General features: G+C 44.2%; 1 protein-coding gene across 9 annotated transcripts in view; it reads left to right on the top strand.

Annotated features, from left to right (window-relative positions):
* TMEM269 (transmembrane protein 269) overlaps positions 1-22,536 on the top strand; it is a 160,628-nt gene that overhangs the window by 114,325 nt on the left and 23,767 nt on the right. For all 9 annotated transcript variants that reach the window (XM_069240046.1, XM_069240053.1, XM_069240054.1 and 6 more), the window contains one exon: positions 18,404-18,604. In XM_069240046.1, coding sequence (XP_069096147.1) covers positions 18,404-18,604 — 201 coding nt within the window. The remainder of the gene's footprint in view (positions 1-18,403; positions 18,605-22,536) is intronic.

Genomic DNA, 22,536 nt, shown 5'->3' with positions numbered 1-22,536 from the left:
AGTTAGGGTTTTAGTTTGAACGAGCAGAATCACTGACATGCATCCGTTATGGTTAGCGCAACGCAGGGCATAGCTCGCGCCACCAGTAGTACTTCCAAAATATTTTAGTTCACATAAGCATTCTAGTACAGTCCCTGCTTGATTATGTTTTTACCTATGTAAGGAAGAAGTTAAAGTACAATTTTTGGCAACCCTTACACTAGGGTGACCACCTGGTATTGAGGCAAAATCTGGACAGCAGTGTAAAAAAAATTAGAACAAAGGATAAAAATTCAGGATAAACATTCAGGGCGAAGGGTCAAGATTCAGGACACAAATTCAACAACAAACGTCAGTTTTACAGACACATCTAAAAGAGTTCATACCCTATTACTTTAACAGTAAATTTATGTACACTTTTCTTTTTAACTTGGCACTATTTGTTTACTGTGGTCTTTTTGTGATTGCCTCCTGGTATGCCGCATTCAGGTGTCAGTCAGTCAAATAACTTTATTCGGCAATTGCCATAAAAGTACAAACCAAGACACATTTCCCAATCTATAAATAGTAAAATAAAACTTTAAAACCATTACTGGAAGCACCAGATGAACATCCAATCTGAAACCCCTTGACATACATAGATAAATATACTAGACATGATTAAAAATCACAAAGTCAGAAAAGTACAAATGTTAGCGTTAAAAAGATATACTATACGTACATAAAATATTTAAAAAGGAGTAGGCCTTTTCCTAATGCGTAAAGAAGCTGTGACAAAGTCTAATACATGGTGACAAATTTGGATATTAGGCAATCTCTGAAGGTATAGCAGGGCTTCCTTATAATGAATAGGTCTAAAAAGACGTAACGTGGGTAAAATAAAGGCCCCTCTAGGTGCAGCATATAAAGGGCAAAAAAGAAAAAAATGCAAAGTGCTCTGGGTTGATTTGGAGTCACAGGGGCAAAGCGGTAAATCCTTTTTCCAGAAACATGGTTCAGGGAAAGCTACCTTAAAATGAATTAGATTAAGTCTAAAAAGTGTTAAAAAGGAAATTATTTTAAAACTTGAAAACCAAGACAAATAGGGTTCAAGGCATGGAACAGTCACAATCCGAGAATAAGAATCAAAAGATTTCAATTTCAGGGAACTATAAAATCTCAGCTCTGATATGTGCTTGGAATAAGTAGACTTCAAAACAGACCTAGAGTTTGTGGTTAATAGATGGGGATCATCAAACATATATCTAAGCCCTAGGTTCTCAAAGGAGTTTTGCAGAAACATAAGCCAGGGAATCCTATTTGAGTATTCCAATTGAAGACAATCAGTGATACAGTCTTGGACCAAACTTGCCATAGGGTTTGACCAACATTTGATCCACAGCAGTAGGGGAGCCATAAAGACCCTGTCCTCCAAAAAGCACTGACCCAGTTCTTCATGGCAGATTATGTTTGCGGTGCATTTTGGAACCAACAATAATCTGCGCAGGAATTTATTTTCTACACTCTGAAGAGACGGTATTTTATTATAGCCCCAGACGCCTGCCCCATAAAGGACTGATGCAGTGCATTTGGAATTATAAAGAGTTTTCAACTGAGCAGGGGGTCTGTGACCTAGTTTATTTGAAAAGCGAAAAATTGCTTCATTGTTCCTTATCAACTGTTGGAGCTTAAAATTAATGTGTGTCTTCCAGGACAAAGAAGAACTCATGTACATGCCTAGATAACAAAATTCTTTGACCTTATTAAGAGTGTGCCCTCCCATAGAAAATAGTTTAGACTTTGTATTGCGTGGGCCACAAGTCATAACAAAAGTCTTTGGGTAATTTACTTTCAGATCCAGATTCAGCATAAAATCGTAAAATACATCCAGTAGTCCCTGTAAACAGTTTGCAGTACGGGCAATTAAAACTGCATCGTCAGCGTATAATAAAACTGGAAGGTGTCTCTGACCCATCTTCGGTATGTCCTTTGCATGTTTTAAAAGTGAATCATAGAGCCCATTTATATAAATCAGAAAGAGAAAAGGGGCTAAGATACATCCCTGCCTTACGCCCCTAGTTGACGGGATGGGGGAGTCACATTACATCCTTGTTCAGTTGTAAATTAATGCCCTTCAGCACTCTGTCAAGGCCATCACCCCTACCCAAATCTACCCAATCTTTCCTGGAGAGAAAGCAACAGCAAAATGTTGATTACGTTTCTTAAAATTTTAGAACCTATGGTAAACAATTTGGAGAAACATAAAGGTAAGTAACTCTATGCTAGTTTAAAAAAGTTGAACAAAAACATCTTGCGCACCTCAATTTCCAATGGTCTTTCAGCCTAAAAAATAAATAAATGAGGCAGAGCAGATGGTGTGGGCGACAGTTTCACACCTAATGTCAGGATGTGAGGTACCCACAACTTGTCTGTAGTCTCACAGAACTAGAGTTTACGTCCGGGACTCTACATTTATCTCAGAACTGGGAGCCCGGACTACTAATCAAAGATAATAAAAGAGGAGGATGCATTCTGGAGCAGATGGGAGATCCACTGCAACTGATTCAAAGGGTTGTTGCTAAGAACTGGATAAATAAGGAAGAGAAGAACAAGGTGGAACAATTCCCAAAATCAGACAAGATGGGTCCACCAAGAGTATCGGAAGGTATTACGTACCTGAGGAGTTGTCTCTGCAGAAAGGAGGGAAACAGAAGAGGCACTGTCAAGTAGTTGAACAAGCAGCACCTACCCACCCTGGCAAACTGTTCAGGTGCAGTGGTCCGCTATTCATGCTTCTGGAGGGTTACAAGTGGCCAAACCTCTTGCAAGATTGTGCAAGGCAATTGCCCACACTGTCCATGCCTTATATTTTCTATTTGGGCAAAAGCCAAACCAGTCATCTGGCTTATCAGGCTTATCGCTAAGTGTCAAAGTACTCATAGAATCTTCAAAATATTTGGGAAATAAATTGCACAAACAAAATGTAAGAACATGAGAAAGATATAAAATGTAATTAGTGTTTCTTTAACATACAGTACTGTTTTCCCCTTTTTATACAATTAGACCTCAGATTGAACTGGGAACCAGTTACATTTTGATTCATAGGGATTAATATCTACCATTTCCCCACTGATTTGCAGGATGGAAGTCTCAGCAGAGCAACACGGTCCCTCTGAGCCCAGTTTGCTTTTTGGTCTACTCTTCTGCTTTCTGTAGTGGGCCACGTATCACTAATGAAGATGGTGTGCTACCCTGATTTTTGTATGATTTTGCAAACCTTCCCCTGCTCATTTCTTCTTCAAACCCACCACAAATTGGCGGTTGCCGGGGTGCCATCGGGAAGCTCTTTCCACTCTAAAGCTATCTGTAGCTGTGGGTGGATTACGCCTTCCAGACTTAAAAACGCTAATACTTAGTTGCACAGGTCCAACGGGTGGCTCAACGGCTGTCTGCCCGTCCCCTTCATGACATGGGGTTATCCTGCACAGCTTTCTTGTGCCTTGCTAGAAGCTAGACTCTCTGACACAGAAACCCTGTGCTCTTGCACTACCTTTTGTTAGGCCTTCCCACTGGCAAAGTATGTCTGAACTCAGAGCAACTCCATCCATGGTATGCTGCAGGAATCTTAAAATTGGGTGATTTGTTTATGGACAGAAAGCTACCAGATTTCCAAACCCTTGTGGCAGACTACCATCTTCACCCGGGTCAACTCCTTACTAACAAACACCTTCAGCAATCATTAAATGCCCTATTTCATGTCTGCCACCTAGCACTAACCCTACTTGATGTGTGCCAGAATCTATCTACCATAGCGCCTGGTGGCAAACTAAGATGGCTGTACAGACCTTTCCTGCAACATGGAGACCACTCCAGGGCTTCTCGTCATACTACCTGGGAGATTGATGTAGCCAAACCTCTGCAAGATACGGACTGGGCTAAAATACTGAACCTTCACCACAAAGCATCTCGTGGCTGCCACTTTAGGTACATTCATAGAGCTTCCCTGGGATTGCATTCTGCCTCTGCTTGCCATTGGCTCTGTGGTTTGTAACTCACATTTCGTTGCTTTCAATTTGCTGGGTTTGTTTAGGCTGTCCAGCTTGAGTTTGTCCCTTTCCTTGCCCAAACCTTATTTACAGTATCCTTCTGAGTGATCCCTTTCTGTACACAGGCTTGAAAATCTTGTTCTTATCTAATCACATTTGCTGTGCATCAGAGAACAAGAAAAAATGTCAGGCTCTGTCTTCGGTGGGAGCTTGGTGTTTACTTTTCTTTCTCTGACTTCAAAGTGAGAGGATTTATGTGACCATTTATGGGACAGTCTTGCTGGCTACTGGGGTAGGAAAGAGTTTTTTTTTCTAGCAAACAACATTTAAATGAACTGTGCAAGGACTTCAGAATATATCAGAATTAGGAACACAAATCAAGCACATGAAATACAGGGGAAAGCTGCAATGGCCGGCCCCCGCTACAGGTGGGGGTGATGCCTGGCCTGGGGGGAGTGGGGCTAGCACCAATGGCCTCTCGTCATTGGTGATTGATTTTCAAATTTCACGCGTTAGCGCCTATGGGAAGCAGGGTCACCTTAGCTGTCGGCAGGGGCACAGGTAGAGGCATTTAAACCTGCCCTCAAGCGCAGCATACTCGCCTCGCTGTGGTGAGTGGTGTACCCCTGCTGACGGCCTTCGCGAACCCCCTCTCCTTTTTCCTGGAGGAGTCGTCCTCCCCCCTGTTCCCCCCCCCCGCAACCCCCTCTTCCCCCCACATTAATTGTGAATTTGTTTGGAAACAAATACCTTCATATAATTTAAAATAAATCATTACGCTCGTTGATACGATTTTCACATATCGTGTGTGCGCTGTAGAGTTTTATTAGAAGAACTGTATGTCCGTGCAAATGTAATGGTAATTTCAATCAAAAACACTCTAGTCCAATCAAGACCACTCAATTCAATGCCACTTTACACTATGCTACTATACACTGTACCACTTTATGCCTCTCTACACCATTGTGCTCTGCACTTCTGCACACTACAGCACTCCAGTCTAGGCCACACAAATCTACTCCGCACAACTCAACTCTGTCACTCTGCAGCCCTGCACCGTACACCACTGCACTCTATGCCAATACACTCAGTGTTAATGTACGCTTTATGCTAATGCACTTTTCTATGCAACACTCAACGCCCCTTCACTCTACACCAGTACCCTGTATGTCACTCTAATCTACTCTGTGCCACAACACTCTGCATCACTTTACTCTATTCCATTACACTCTATGCCACTACACTGTACCCTGCACCTCTCCACCCTATGCCGCTACACTCTACACCACTCTACCCCACTGCACTCTACCTACACAACTGCATTATATGCCACTGCACTCTACTCTGCACCACTGTACTCTACGCCACTGCTCTCTATGCCACTCTACTGCACCATATACCACTGCATTGACACACTACTTTGCAACACTGCACTCCGCCTCTGTACTCTACACCACTCTACTCTGTACTATTGCATTCTATGCCACTGCATTCGATGTCACTTTACTCTGCATAACTCCACTCTACAGCACCATACTTTACTCTGCACTACTTTATACTACCCTACTCTGCACCACTCTACCCCACTACATTCTGTGCCACTTAACACTACTCTAAACGTTACGCCACTGCACTTTGCACCTCTCCACTCTATGCCACTCTACTCTGCCCACACACTGCTCTGTGCCACTGCACTCTACGCCAATGCACTCTAAACAAAGGCACTGTATGTCACTGCACTCTATTCTGCACCACTGTACTCTACGCCATTGCTCTCTATGCCACTCTGCTCCACTGTACACTACTAAATTGACACCCTACTCTGCACACTCCCCCACTGCACTCTACACCTCTTTACTCTGCACTTTTAATAACTGCATTCTACGGCAATACTCTCTACATCACTGCACTGTACTCCACTCTGCAGTGCAATCTACAGCACTGTACTCGCGATGGTCCCACTATACGCTACTCTACACCACTGCATTCTGTGCCACTCAAGTCTACTCTGCATGCACTATACACCACTCTACACTACTGCGTTTGCTGCCACTATTGTATGCACTCTACTCAACTGTACTCTATGCCACTATACTGTGCCCCATGCCAGTGCACTCTTAACTGCACTCTACCCCTCTGCACTCTACTTTGCACTTCTGTACTCTAACCCACTCTACACCACAGCACTCCAGACAATTGTACTCCTACAGCACTATACTCTGCACTACTCTACGCTACTGTACCCTGTTCCACTCTATACCACTGCACTCAATGCCACTGAGGTCTACTCTGCACTCTACGCCACTGCACTATACACCACTCTACAGCACACTCTGCCACTCTATTGTACACCACTATGCCACTCTACTCTGCACCACTCCACTCTACACTGCTGCAATCTACTATGCACCAGTCTAATCTATGCCTCTGTATTCTGACACTGCATTGTATGCCGCTGAATTCTAAGCCACTGTAGTCAATGCCACTTCACTCTCCACTACTATATTCTGAAACACTCAATGCTAATGCACTCTACACCAGTCAACTCTACTGCACGCCACTCTACACAACTCCACAGTATGCCATTCCTAAAATGACACACACTGCCACTCCACAACACTTTACGCCATTCTTCGCCATTCCACTCTGTGACACTCCATGACACTTTCATCTATATCACTAACTTTTAGCCGTGCTGAACAGCAGCCACTCTGGTGTATAACATGGCTAAAACACATTGGCAAAACCAGTAACTCTTGCATAGATGCAACCTATTGGCTTTGGCCAATATTTGTTAGTACTATGAGATGCAGAGGTCCCTAAAAGCACTGTGAATGTGTACGTCCTTATTTTGAACATACACTACACACAGCATACTATGGGCTGCCACAAGATGTGCAAATACTTTTAGGATACATTTTTAAAAAAAGCCCTTCTAAAATACACATTCCAATAATTTACAGATTATTCGTAGTGCAAATATTTTTTATAACTGTCCATTAAAACCACACACTCCCTCACCTTGGAACACCCTTGCAGTACCTCTCTAAAAGAAAATACTTTGCCATCAGAAAGCTTCAAGTGGGTCCTTTGATTAAAGACAATACAGGTTTCCAAACCCCTTTGCATTTGCAGATTTACCAGTTGCGCACATTTGCATTTCTTTTGGGAAGGAGATCCCCTGAACGGAAGGCCCGTTTTTCTGTCTGCCCCTCCCTCGGGATCAGAGCACAGAAGACTCCCTGCCTTTCCATAGAGCTGAGAAAACGGAACTGTCCTAATGGCATTTGTTCTTTGACTGAATTAAAATTATGGACAAATGCTGTCCGTTAAGCCTTTTATCACAGACAACGGACGGAAAGGCTAAATTACGGGCAGTCCGTGAAAATTACAGATGAGTGGTCACCCTACCTTGCATGAAATGCGCCCCATATTTTATGGTAAAGAGTAAGGGCCTCATTTATGGAAAGTTAGCACCGCCTTTGCGTCATTTTTTGACACAAAAGCGGCGCAAACTTACATAATTACATTTTGTAAGTTTACGCCTCAAAAAATGAGGCAAAGGCGGCGCTAACTTTTCATGAATCAGGCCCTAAATATCTTGGATTCACGTTTACCTGAGTGCCGCTGTTCGTCAGATTGAGGCAACTGTCTACAATCCAGTCCACCTGCATGCTTGCGCCGGTTCAGTTTACTGAGTATCGCAAAACATAAGACTGCCATTGAACAAATAAAAATGATATCCGCAAGAGCCGCCTGACACAAAGGAACGGACGCTGAATCGAGGACAGGCTGACCAGTTGAGTGGTTTAATTAAGTTGCCGGAGGACGACTACAATATTGCTGTCGCCCTTAAGTTTAGAAAAGTCCAGTATTTATTTTAATATGTCGATAGCATCTACAAATGATAGACTAAATAAGAAAGTGCACGTGTGACTTATCTTGTCAGTGACGGTATTTGGACAAGGACACTGGTACCCAGATATGAAGGGTGGGCTAAGATAAACAGCATGAAGCCATTTGAAGCATATCTGGACTCACAAGCAAATAACATATTTAATTAAAACATCAGAATAGGTGGAAACATACATGAAAAGGGAAATCAAAAAACCCTATATTTGGAGAAATTACTACTAAAAGAATTTAACAAATGTTTACTCTTTAAACCGGTACTTAAAAGTAGAACGATTCCCACGAGGCCTCAGTGTCTTTTTGCTGGAGGAGATATATGCTAGGTTAGACCAGGCGAAATTGTAAAAGGAAATTATAGAACTAGATAAGGAAATCCAAACTATAGATGAACAGGATGAGATAGGCCTCATTAACAATGAAAGGACATCTATAAAAAAACATGAAAAGGAAGTCAGACTAAGAAAGCAGGAAGTTCTCTGGCAAAAAGAGGTTATGCACATGTCATTTGCCAAACGGCTCGAATTTCTAGAAAAGCGTGATAGTTTAGTCAGAAAAAAAAAACCAGCAAGCAGTTCAGATGTGGCATCGCCTGACGAGGAGACCTCAAAGCAACCAGAAAGCAGTAAATAGAATGACTTTTTTTTAAGGCGAAACACTAATAAAACACCAGAGCCAGCATCCAGGCAGAGGATGAGGAATGTCTGAAGGGAAAGGAAGAACAACGAATGGAAAACCAGAAAAGAAAAACCCGAATGGATATGGAGCAAGAATGGAAAAGTGGTCCAGAAAATAACTGAACCACTTCGCAAAAGTCCTACAAATGAAGATGAGAAAGTGCCGAAAAGAGGGCATAACTTTTGCCTGGCAAATGCACTTTAAATATAGTATTCCTAAAGATAGATATACGTTTAATACGACATGTGACCAGCAAAATCCTGCATAACATAAAATAACAATAAATGATATTGACAGCGAGAAAGCAATGGAAACAACATATTTTGACTGTTGAGGACATGCATATTCTAGAAACCTTGTGTGACCTGGCGAATTGCTCTATACTGAAAGACAGATAGATATTGATTTATGGAACAAATTCATATAGAACAGACATGGTAGAATTGAAGCCCTTTTGTAGGAAAATCAAGATTTTGCCCAATTTTACTGATAAGAAGTAAGAATCTAGATTAGATTAACAAAACATACCAAAAAGGGTTAGAAAACCAGAGAAGAAAGAATGGCTTTCAAAAACTTGAAACAAGACTACTCTATAGCAATAAGAGGCCTATGAAAGCGGAACCATCTTCAGTTTAACCAAAGAAAAATGCATCAAAGAAGCACATAGACAACTACAAAAAGTTAATTGACTTGTTCCCATATGTGGGGCAGCAGATTTATGAAGTGCACATCATCACATCCCCTGGCAAAGTACATATAGGTGAATGTGGTGATATTGTGCCCACCCATCTAACATAAATTTGGACTGAGGTATGAACTTTCTTGTTACCGAATTGAATTATAAGGATGATGTACTCAGTGATTATGGAAATGATTGGATTAAGTTCACAAATTGGAATTTTACTGTTTTTTTTAACAGATACATTGGGATTTTTTGAGCCTAGCTATGCAAGTGGCTGTTTTATGGTGGGGAACAACTCTCATTGGCTTAACCTGACAAATATCTAAATATAAGATAAGAACAGCTTGATTAAAAATTAGTGCAATATCGGACTAACACTTCGAATTTATTTAAAAAGAGGGTAGAATAAAACATATCCTAGCTACTATGAAGGAAAGGTTCAATTCTGTTAAGGACATGGAGGCATTGATTATGCTTTAAACCTTGCTTCTTTATTAGCCCAACAGCCCCACATAGATGATAGAGCAAAACATCAAGCGCTAGGTATTTCACACCCCATGAGTCCAAGCAAACGTTTGCAATGGTCAACAAATACGGTATGCCATGAAGCATATAACAACATCCCCAAGGAATAGCACTTCCTCTTTATTGGTGTGAAAATCAGTTATGTGACCTTCTTTATCGAAATTCATGCTTCTGGTCCGTGCCTGTCAGGAATACAACCTAATTAAAACTTGTTGCACTACAATAAATCCAAGAACAATGCAAGTTGCCATAATCGTCCCATTACAAGGATCCAAAAGGAAAAGACACTGGGCCTCATTCGCCGGAAGCACCGCCAACAGGCTGGCGGTGCTTCATATTACAGCCGTGGTCTCCCAGCCGGGTCCGGCGGTTTCCCGCCGGATTTCCCCCGGCTGGGGGAATCCTCCATGGCGGCGCTGCTTGCAGCGCCGCCATGGGGATTCCGACCCCCTTCCCGCCAGCCTGTTTCTGGCGGTTTTCACCGCCAGAAACAGGATGGCGGGAACGGGTGTCGTGGGGCCCCTGGGGGCCCCTGCACAGCCCATGCCACTGGCATGGGCTGTGCAGGGGCCCACTAAAAGGGCCCCAGCAGGATTTTCACTGTCTGCTTTGCAGACAGTGAAAATCGTGACGGGTGCCACTGCACCCGTCGCACCCCTGCAACTCCGCCGGCTCCATTCGGAGCCGGCTTCCTTGTTGCAGGGTCTTTCCCGCTGGGCCGGCGGGCGTCTTCTGGCAGTCGCCCAGCGGGAAAGTCTGAATGACCCCCGTGGTCTCTTGACCGCGGAGCGGTCTTCCGACGGGGTTACTTTGGCGGGCGGCCTCCGCCGCCCGCCAAAGTCGGAATGACCCCCACAATCTCTTTGTAAGTGAACACTTGCACGATAAAAAATTGTACCTCACCCAATGAGGAACACATTGGCTAATGTATCCTGGGTGTGATAATTGTTGCTTCCATGTCTTTAATAGAATTGAAACTTTACTTAACAGTAGCTGGGAAATAGTTTATTCTATGTCAGGACCAGTGGCTCAGATTATGCTTGTTTTAAGTTTGCTTACCATGACTGAAGCCATCTGCATAACATGCTTAAAATAGAAATAATTAAAAGTGGAGTCAGATAGCCGGTCTGCTGCCTGCAGAATATCCTCCAAACGTCCACCAATGGAAAGGCCTTAAAGGCCATTGCTCCACTGGTTGAATGCACACTGAAAGTGGAGGTATTGATTACCTTTTTCAGTCAACTACCCAAGTGACCCATCTGGCTACTGTGGGGGAAGACAGGCTGAAAAGATCTTTTTCAATGTAATCAATAACCGATTGGCCCCAGCAGGTCTAAACTATGCAGTTTTTTCTTCATAAGTCCTAATAGAGCAGAGCAAACCCAATTTTGAGAGATCTGGGAAGGCTGGATAATGCACTATTCTTATACTGATCTTACATGCGTGACCCCTAAAGGGGTAAAAATTCACGCACACATGAACGGTCTTTACATTGGACACTAATTTGCATGAAACCAAACATAGAAGCATGGCTAGCTTACCACAAGTTCTTTACTTGAAAGGTATGTATTGTCCTGCCAGGATTGAAACAGGCGTAGTACCCTACTGGTGTCCCATAGTTGAGAATACCTGCATTGAGGGGAATTGGACAAGTCTAACACACCTTAGCAGTGTACTTAATAAACAATGTTGTTCCCCAGGGATACCATGCCAAGGCTCGTGGCCTGTGGAAATCATTGAACGGACCGCATTGATTGTCCAGTAGGCCAGACATGTGGAAGAGCAGCACGTGGACTATATCTGACACCACAGGATCCAAATCCCTTTCCATATACCAATGGGACGATCTACGTGAAACTACACAGTACTGTTTAAAGGTAGAATGTGTCGTTTTTCTGATGAGGCTCACAGCCTGTCTTTGAAGGCCTGGGCAGCCCCAGCATCCCCTGAAATCATCCACACCATGAGCTATACTGACCCATCCAGGATCAATGGATGTAAGTTGCCCTCTGAGTCCTGCAGTATATTCAGGTTTGGAAGTAGGAGTGGAACATCTGTAGAAAGTTCCAGATGACCTGGAAACCACACTTGCGACCTCCAGACTGGAGTTATCTGGACCACATGTCTGACGCAGTTGCAGTCCTGTAGGGATGCATCTGTCAGCAGAGCCCGGGGCGTCTGGTCTCCAACTGAAACTTCAGAAGCTGGTGATCTAAACGTGACACAAACAAGTTCACCTTGAAAGGGCCCTATCTGTCCATGATCAAAAGAAAGAGAAATAGATTAAGCTTCCACATGAGGTGCCAGTCCATAGTTGTGCTTCCCTGTGATGTTCTCCGCCTTGACAGAGATCCTCTTGTCCACAGAAGAGTCAAAACTCCTTGCCAAGTTCCACCAGCACCTTCGACCTTGTCCGTCCGAGTCAATTGATGTATCAGACTTCCAGTACATTGTCCATGTTCAACAGACTAGAACACAGTGCCCTCTCTCTTGTGAGACTGAACTGTGAAGGACCCTGCATGCTGTTCTAAGCAGTTTATATACAAATCTCTTCCCTGCTCCAAACACACGCCTCTTGTTTTAACTCACCCACAATGAGTTCCCAACTTAAAAGGCTGTCTTTGGACTAGGTCACATCCGGAACGAAGCAAAGATGGCCTTTCCGTTCTAGGCCAGTATCTGGTCCAACCACTATTGTATTTCCAACTTGGTCTTCAAGGGCAGTTTTATCAAAGCTGTGTAGGGAAAACCTTTCCTGAGATGAGCAGCCTTCAATCTCTGAAAGAGCTCTGTAGTGAAGGAAACCCAGTATCGACAACGCGAAAGACCGACAATCCTGGCCAGACAGAGCAGGGATATGGTCTTTTTCAAAAGTGCGTGTCTTCATGGTTTTCCTAATAGGGATCATTTCTTGTGGGGAAATTTCAGAGTTTGTTGGACCTCGGCCGGCCCCTCCAAAAGCCTGTTTGCGGAAAAAAGTTTAATGGATTTTTGGACTTTGTCCAACAAAGAGAACGTTTTGACAAAATTGCTGAGTTCTTTTATCAACCGCTGTGAAAGCAGGTTTTGTTTTATGTGGAATCCATCTTGTCTTGTTCACCTTTTATGATATTCAGTGATGACATAGGCCTGCAAAATGTGTTCAGAATTGGATGGCTGCAGATAAACTAATGTACCCAAACAAATAGCTTGTAATGCAAGGCCTCCTTAAGAGATGTCTCACGCAACATGCATTGCTTTATTCGCCCTGCAAGGGACATCCATCTGGATCTCAACATAAGTCTGAGGCCAAGAGTCTGTTTTTAATTGTCAGGTGTTGTGAAGAAATTGTTTTGCTGAAGCCTTGGGAAAGTCCTAACCATTTGAGTATTGTGAAGGTCACGCTTGTGGTCATCTTGTATCATGCTGCCATCACAAAATGTTTACTGTGATTGGTTAGATGCTTAATATTTGTGTAACTCCATGCATTTGATCAGCAGCACGCCATGTATTTGTCCATGGTAATACCTTTCTCTCATAGGGGATTTCCATGTATAGTCATAAGTGTTGAATAATTCCGCCTGCCTGCGGGACCCCAAAGCACTTTTTCCAATATAACTTCTTAAGTCTTCATGTTCGCCTTAATTCAGGAAGGCCTGCAACATCACTTAAGAATGTCAATATGCACCCTAAAGGAAAGGCTACAGCATCCAAAATTCTTCATCCAGTTTGCTTTAAAAAGGACAAAGCTAAGGCACATGTATTCAAATGCACGAATGAGTTGAAATTTTTGCAGAAAAAATCCTTCACAAACATTTTTGTAATGCATAACAATGATAGAGTGCAGGGCAGTGTAGTTCATAGGCTGCCATGATAAATGAAGAAAAAGGAGACTGATTTTAAGAACAACCAGTCCTCCAGTATTTCATCATGCCTAGAGAGAGATAGTTACCTCAGTTCTTTCTGTAGACAGTTCTAGCTGAGAGTAATGATATACCTGAGATTATTTTGTCTAGTCCACCGTGGAGGAGGGAGGGTTGCTTATGACTATCGTGGAAATACCCCTACGAGACAACTGGAGTTACAGGTAAGAAACTGTCTCTTCTCTCTGAGATTTTCATGTATAGTCATAAGTGTTGAATAGAATAGCAAGCCCATCCCATAAACACCGGAGGAGTAAATAGAATGAAATACGCTGTCAAGCAAAGAGGTTCCAGAGAGAAGCCTGTCCTACCTGATCATGTCCTGGCATCAGTCAAAAAAGTAATGTTTAGTGAATGTGTGGACAGACCGCAAGGTCACAGCTCTACAGATGTCTGCTAAGGGAACATTCCTCATCAAGGCAGTCATGGCAGACATGCCTCTGGTAGAATGTGCTCTTGGTCTGCCAGCTAGGGTTTTGTTAGCTAGTTGGTAGCAAAATAGAATATAGGAGACAATCCATCTAGAGATTGATTGTTCTGAGGTGGCCAGACCGGTGCAAATCGGACCATAATTAACAAACAATTGTGGAGATTTTCGAATAGATAAAACCAGATCTAAGTAGAATTTTCAAACCCTCCTTGCGTCTAGAGAGTGGAGCTCCCTCTCTGCTGGAGTAGATGGCGTTTGAAAGAAAGTTGGCAAGGAAATAGACTGGTTGACATGAAAGTCAGAGATAACCTCTGTCAGGAATTTAGGGTGTGTTCGCATCACTACCTTGGAGGAGTGGAATAATGTGTAAGGCTCGTGAGCACAGAGAGCCTGAATCTCGCTAACCCTGCGTGTTGATGTAATTGCCACAAGGAAAGCAGTTTTCCAAGTTAGTAGTTGGAGAGACGCCTTGTGTATGGGCTCAAAAGGATTTTGCATGAGGTGCGAAAGGACCACATTAAGCTCCCAAGGTGGAGAAGGGTGCCTAACTGGAGGAAAGACCTTCTTTAGTCCTTCCAGGAAATCTTTGACTGGTATCCTAAAGGAGGTTTGTGAAAGACCTTTTATGTATGCAGTCAGAGCTGCCAGATGGACCATAATCGACGAGCGTTGCAGACCAGATTTACCTAGGTGTAACAAGTATGGAACAATTACATCTTCCTGGCAAGATGTAGGGTCAATCATTTTGGAGGAACACCAGATGCAGAATCTCTTCCATTCGAAGAAATATGCCGTACGAATGGATGGCCATTTCGCCTCTTAGGATTTACATACAATCCTGTGGAAGATTTAGGTGCCCATACTGTACTAACTCAGGAACCATGCTGCCAAACAAACTCTAGGAGGAGAGATTGGCCAGTGCCATATTGTCTGGGCCTCTTAAGACAAGACTCTGGATCTGGTTACCCCTGCTTGTTCTGCTTGTTCAGATAATACATAGTGGTTATATTGTCTGTCTGGACAAGCATGGTGTCTGTGCTGAAGGATGGGAGAAATGCCTTGAGAGCTAGGTGCACCACATGGAGCTTGATGAGATTGATGTGGTATGACATCTCCTTGGAAGACCAGAGGCCTTGTGTTTGTAAATCACCCATATGGGCTCCCCATCCGAGGAGAGAGGCATCTCTCACGATATATGATGGAGGCTGTGGATGAAAAGGCATCACTTGTAGGAGATTGGTTGGAGAACACCACCAACTGAGGGATCTGATTGCGTGGGTGGACAGAAAGATTCTGTCTTACCAGTTTCCAGACAGTTGATTCCATTGGTCCTCCAGGCACTCCTGAAGAGGTCACACGTGGAGGTGCGAGCCTTGGGGTGTCAGAAAGATGTAGGAGACCATGGAGCCTAAAAGTGAGGAGACTGTGCACACTGCTGGGTGGTGCATAAATTTGAGTGCATGACACTTCTGGAGAATGGCTAAGCGGTGTTCCTCCGAATGACACACTTTTGCTTGTAGTGTGTCTGAGGTAGACACGGAGACAGAAGGCTGCCTCTGAGGAATAATGTGATCTACACTCTTTAATGAACATTGGGTGGCCTGGTTGACTCCTCTAAGTGTTTGGAAGATAGGTTTGAGTATGCAAAAGGAAGCGCACTGCAGAGACCTGAGGACTGTGGAAGTCTTGAGTGGCCGCAAAGAACCCCGACCAGAACATTTAATTTCTTGTTCACCTGATACAAGACCCCTTACTCTGTATGATAATTGAACAAGGCTTACATTATGTTATTCCATTATTGGGTTCAGAGCTCAGTTTGGCGTTTTGTCTTTGGGTCTGCATCACAACAGGAAAAATTGGATTTTGTCTGCTCCACAGCAAAAAAACAGCTGGTCTAGAACAGTATTGGCATTAAAAAGCACATTGGGCAAAAACGCTATTAGAAGCACTGACTGTTAAATCCTTCATACTCTCCTTTTAGGTCTTATAAGAATTCATCCTTTATGTAGTGGAAAATAAAATGCAGCATTTTGATTTTGACACTCCATGTTGGCATTATTAGATTAGATTAGCATAAGATCCACAATGTGTGGTTTCCTTGAAATAATAACTAAGAAAGCTGGAATTGCATTTGCCAAGATAATAATGAAGAACACTGTTCACCTTGTCAGTGTTTCAAGTGCAAATGGACTTTTATATCTGCCATGATTGATCGTAGGTGTGCCCCTAGGGTCCCCATTGACTTGAAACATCCAGATGACGTTAGTTATGGGACGTAGGGAAAGCTTGATGACAACGAGTATTCTTTAAGTCCCTTAGAGGTACTAAGCCTGACAGAGGAAGCATGATTTTTGGATGATCAGTTTGAACACTAAGGGGGTGATTCTCACCCTGGCGGGCGGCGGAGGCCACCCGCCAGAGTTCCCCCCCTCCAAAATACCGCTCCGCGGTCGTGAGACCGCAGAGGGTATTCTGGCTTTTGCACTGGGCTGGCGGGCGGCCGCCAAAAGGCCGCCCGCCAGCCCAGTGCAAAAGAGCCTTCCCACGAGGACGCCGGCTCAGAATTGAGCCGGCGGAGTGGGAAGGTGCGACGGGTGCAGTGGCACCCGTCGCGTATTTCAGTGTCTGCAAAGCAGACACTGAAATACAAAGTGGGGCCCCCAGGGGCCCCACGACAACCCATACCGCCATCCGGTTCCTGGCGGGAGAACCGCCAGGAACAGGATGGCGGTATGGGCTGTCGGAATCCCCATGGCGGCGCAGCGAGCTGCGCCGCCATGGAGGATTCTAAAGGGCAGCGGAAAACCGGCGGGAGACCGCCGGTTTTCCGCATCTGACCGCGGCAAAACCGCTGCGGTCAGAATGCCCTGCGGGGCACCGCCAGCCTGTTGGCGGTGCTCCCGCCAACCCTGGCACCCCCTAAATTACATCAAAGTCTGAATAAAAGTGCAGCGGTACTGCAACCACCTAAGGTTGTAAAGCTGGCTTGGCCAAAAGAGGGATGCTTAGACTGCATACCTTGAGCAAAAGAGACCAAGTGGACTCATCCTCAAGGGGCTGGACAACAGACCTGAAGTATTAGACAGCCTGCTTTGAATCATGACTGATTCAACGCTGAATATCTTCAACGCTGAAGGAAATTGACCTCGAAAGTCTGTGACAGTGTGCTGTTTCAGAACCAACAGAGCATGGACCGTGGAGGACTGTAACAGACAAGTGGGTATCCTCAATAAGGCTGAATGACTAGCTTGTCAATTTCACATACATACCACCAAAAATATCTCCACAAAAGCACAAGATCAGCTAAGACCACAAAACTACAGAGGGGTGAGTGTTTGGTGGGAAGGCAACAGAGAGCCAATCAAGGTGGGGTGGGAGCAGCAGCAGGGAGAGGAAAGGGATATATATATATATTTTGTTTTAAATTTTAAATAAGAAGTAAAGCGAGACTCGGAGGTGTGGGTGAAGCAACAAGACAAACTGAAGTGGTGGAGAGTGCAGGGGTTGAGATGTGATGGGTAAATCAGCATACAAAGGTGAGAGCAAGAAAACACACACACACTATCATATAGTGCTGAAAAAACGTAGTTCCCTGAAACTCATCCACATGGGTAACAGGAGTCATCAAGTCCTAATAATAGTAAATGAGATGTCCTTCAGAAGATGGACAAATACAAGAAGAATTGAGAATAACACGAGTAAGAAGTAAGCTAATGAGAAATAGATGAGGCAAATCTCGTGTAGTGAGCAGACCCATGGCACACTTAAGTATTGTTATTGTATGCAAATGACTTACTTAAGTCTGTAGATGAGACCTATAAAAGAAACCCTGTTATTTTATTTAAAACTATTTTGAAAGAAAGTCTGATAAAAATAAAGGTTGCAATGACTTGTAATATGTGTGGAATGCACTAAGAAAGAACGTTTTTTTTCCCGTTTTTTTTGTAATTGATTGCTGGATCGTGTATTCATCAGTACATCTAACAAACGTCTTATGGTGCTCCTTGAGTAGAAGGCTGGGGGTGTCTTACCTCCCCCCCTACAGTAACAAAGTTATAGCTTTATGTCTGCCTGCATATCTGATGTCCTTTCTGTTTCCTGTTATTTCTTCGAATTTTTTGTGAATATAGTAGGATGAGAAATCTCTAGCCCTGCTTTCTTTGATAACCTTTAATCTAATCGTAAATTATTCATTAGTTTGTTGCCACTTGTTTTGAATGTCCAATTTTTAGTAGTGTTTTTGACATTTTCTTTTCTTTTTTTCTCCATGTAGGTATTCCTTTCATGTACCGTGGTCTCCCTTGTACTTATGCTTCGGCAATCTTGGTTTCTACTTCTGTGTTAACTGGAGGACATTTGGTGGTCTTGCGCATTGTCGCTGTTGTGATGATACTGTTTATGGTGGACCAAGGTTTTTACCCCCATGATAAAGTTCTGGAGTCACAGCCGTGGAAAAAGATAGTTTTTATAGTGGGTAAGTAAACTGGTTTAAAATTTGAACCAGAATCTCATTTAATGTGGTTTTCTAAACTAAAATCGTTAAACTGTTACAAACTAAGGAACAGTTAGTCGAGCATTATATAAAAATTGCACCATGCTTTGTAGACTGAAAGAAAATGTAGAACTGCGAGAAGAGAAGTCTGGAACGTAAAGCATAACATCTGAGTAAAGAAATGTTCTCCTCCCAGCCATCGGCCCCTCTCAAACCCCTAATCAATGGATCCGGTTTAATCCAGGTGGTTAGGGGCTCTTGTGCCAGTGTGAAAACCATGGGCACCTGCAGGCAGCCCTGCCTGGTTCCATTCACAGGTTCAATGAAGCCTGACCTCATACCGTTTATGTTATTGGTGTAAGAGTGGTACCAATTGCCTGTATTGAGAGACAAAACCCAGTTGGTCCCGAACTGCAAACATAATTTCATTCTAGAGTGTTAAAGTCATTGTCATGACCAGTGACATCACTAGTGTTTGCTCCTGTACTTTTTCATCTTATCTCAAAACTCCATATAATCGATAGAGAATGAGCTTTGTTCCATTATTTGGCAGAAAGCTAGACTGAACTGGCTGGACCAGAGTCATTGTTTGCTTTATCCTAGTCAATAACACTTAAGTGAGTATTTTAGCTTCAGCATTTAACAGTGATATGGGCCTATACGAGGCACTCTCGTCTAGTGGTTTGCCCTCTTTCGGTATCAATACTATAGTGGCTAATCTCTGACGCTTGAATCTGCCCCAGCTCTGGCCGCAGCAAATATGTTGACCATATTTGGGGAGAGTTTGGTGGCCATATTTTTATATAATTTGATGGTGAACCTATTTAATCCCACAACTTTGCCTGATTGCAAATCTATACTTGCTGCAGCATTCTCATAAATTATGCTCTCAGCTTCAAATGCCTGCCTATCTTCCGTCGACAGCTGTGGGAGTTGAATGTCCTTAAGGAAATCCTGTATTTCCTATGTGCAGTATGTACTGTGGATGAATATATATTCTCAAGTAGTAATACACAAATTCTTCAGCTATTTCCACGTCACTCTTTAACAAAGCCCCCCCCCCCCTGTGTTTATAAACTCCATGACCATGCTTCTAGTACAGTCGCTCTCCACACCAAACAAGCCAGTTACTTTCTTAATTTTTTTTTTTCCCCCTTCCCCACATGGATCTCTGGTGGAAGGATGGAAAATTGGCGCAACCACTATTTTCAACAAGGTCTCCATAGTCTTGCTGTTTCAGGCATAGCATGTGGGTTAACTCATCAAGCTAAGGAGCCACCCTATACTGAGGGTCTACTGTTTCAGGCTTTCCCTTTGTACCCATTTCTTCTTTTGTCTTCTCCGATCAATTATATTATCTGGTCTCTGGCCACAGTTTTGTAGGCCTCCCACACAGATGAGGGAACTATTAACTGTGAAATACTGATCTGGCACAGACATCCAGCTGCAGATTTCTTACCTTAGAATTATCCCCCGGGGTCAGACTGGATCTGGAAATTTTCGAGTAGTACCCTTGCCTGCTGGTAGGTGGTGTTCGGTTCCAAGTCTGTGCACAGTACCATTTGGATCAGTTCTTCCTTTCAATGCCAGATTGCGCAGAACTGTGAGGTTTTCCTGGTGTGATAGGAATGTCTCAAGAAACCAGCAGGAGCCTGTCAGACTGATATCTGTGACAGACTCCCACTTGGTCTGTCTGTGGACTCCAGGCCCCTCACCTCAGTGGAGCCACCGCCAGGGTCTGCTTTGCACTTCTGCAATTATTTCCCAGAGCGACCCCCACCAAAATGCATGAGCTCTATGAGGCCATGTGCCTAATTTTTTAGTAGCTCGACCCCTGTAGAGGCCTTTGGACCCCATGCGTTTGGGAGGGGCCCCAACTAGAGTCCTGTTGGTGAATACACATTCGGCACTGCACTGCCAGTGAAACTGAGGCCTTCTTCGGTACCCACTCATGCTGCTGCCCTCAGCACCATTGACTTCCATGGAGGACACCATCCCCATCATCCTTGACTGACACAGAGCAGGGCCAGCATCATACAACGCTGGTTCCAGCGCGGTCCATAGCCATGCCTTCTGGGTCAAGGCCTTTTATCTGTGACAGGCTTGGTACAGGGATGAATGGGAGATCTATGGCGACCCTGATGAATATTTTCACCCATTTGATGATAACGAGGACAACTGGAATTAGGATCTGGCGGATGCCAGTGAGTTAGACACCTCAACTTACACTGGTTTGGTATCTCCTCCTAATGTGACTACAGAGGAAGAGTCCTCTTTTGTTATAGTGGTGCATAGGGCAGCTGAGGTCTTGAATCTTCAGCTGCCCTCAGTAGCAGTCAAGACTAACATCTTGACGGAGGTGCTTAAAACAGACTTCGCACTCCAAACCGTTGTTCCCCCCCTGTAATGAAGTCCTCACCGGACATCCTCTTCAGACCCTGTTTCAAGCCCTGCACAGGGGCTCCTGTGCATAGGACCATTGCCCACCGCATTCATTAGGGGGCCCCCTGTTTCCTCGCCCTGCACCCCATTCCGGAGAGCTTGCTGGTTCAGCCTTCCACTTCCAGATTAAACCCTTGCCCATTCCCTTCCACTCCACCAGATAGGGAATCCAAGAGGCTGAATACCTTTGGCAAGAGAATGCTCTCTTCTGGTAGTGTAGCATTGCGGTTGGTGAACACTGCGTGCCCCTTGGGCTGTTATTTCCACGTGGTCTGGGACTTGGTTGCACAAGTGCTGTTCAGGCTGTTGCTGACAGGAGAGATTTGGCAAAGTTTGTCATTCGTTGTGGTCTGGACATGATCGACTCGAGAGGCAGAGCGCTTTCTTCATCTGTGGCCCTCTGGTGCCAAACCTGACAAGGACTACTGGCTTTTCCAGGGTTGTCCAAGCATTGCTCACGGACGTGCCCTTTGATGGCACCCATCTCTTCAGAGAGGAGGAGGACTCATCACTAGAACGCTTTGATGACTCCAGGGCTATAGCCAGGTTCTTGGGCCTCTGTGGCCTCTCACCACACCCAGACCGCCTTTTGCCCTTTTCTTGCCACGGAAGGGGTTTCCAAACCTGTTGGTACCATCCCAGCCACCACATCCAGCAAGCCTTCACACTTTTTCATGACAGAGGACACAGTTCCCACAGACCCCATGTGACAGGAAGCAAGAGTTTGGGCCAGTCAGCCACTCCCTTGGCAGACACAGCCTCCAAGTGCCTTTAACTTGCCCTCTTACCATCATGGGCCACCAGTGGGGCAGAATAAGCCATCACCAGCGCCACTGGCGGTCAATAACATCAGACTGTTGGGTACTACCGATTCCACGAAGGGGCAACTCCATCCTTTTTATGGGATCAGCACAAAGTGCTCTGCCCATTCTGTCAACTCTATTTGGGCTTAAAACCACACCCGTGCCACGTCAGTCACTTACATTGGTTTGTGGGCTTGCCTTTAAAATTCCGCTTGCTTTCATTTGTGAAAGGCATGCATACGTCATGCCTTTTCCAGTGTTTAGCCCACCTACACAGCACTGGTAAAGTACCAAAAACATACGAGGCTTGATGTTTTCAGCCTGGAGTTCGGACTACTTTATCTGTTTATTTTCCACGCAGCGCGATTGCGCTGCATTTTTTTTGCTTTACAACGCTAATATCTCTAACTCGAACAAATGTGAGACCAGTTGCATTGAAAATGCTTGTTGTGGTTGCCCCTCCACCCAGGTCACCCATTTATAAATGGTTGATGGAGGACCATCTTTCCTTACTCCACCTGGAAGTGATGGTTCTCTTGGCCAAGGGAGCTATAGAGAGGGGACAGGCATCAAAAGAAGGTTGTGGTTTCTATTCCCACTACTTTATAGTACCCAAGAAGGACAAAGGCCTTCATCCTATGCTAAGTCTGCACTTTGAAAATCTCTCCC

This window comes from Pleurodeles waltl, chromosome 6, assembly GCF_031143425.1.
Source record: "Pleurodeles waltl isolate 20211129_DDA chromosome 6, aPleWal1.hap1.20221129, whole genome shotgun sequence".
NCBI lineage: Eukaryota > Metazoa > Chordata > Amphibia > Caudata > Salamandridae > Pleurodeles > Pleurodeles waltl.
The sequence above is the reverse complement of the archived record's forward strand: the minus strand, read 5'-3'. Positions and strand labels throughout refer to the sequence as shown.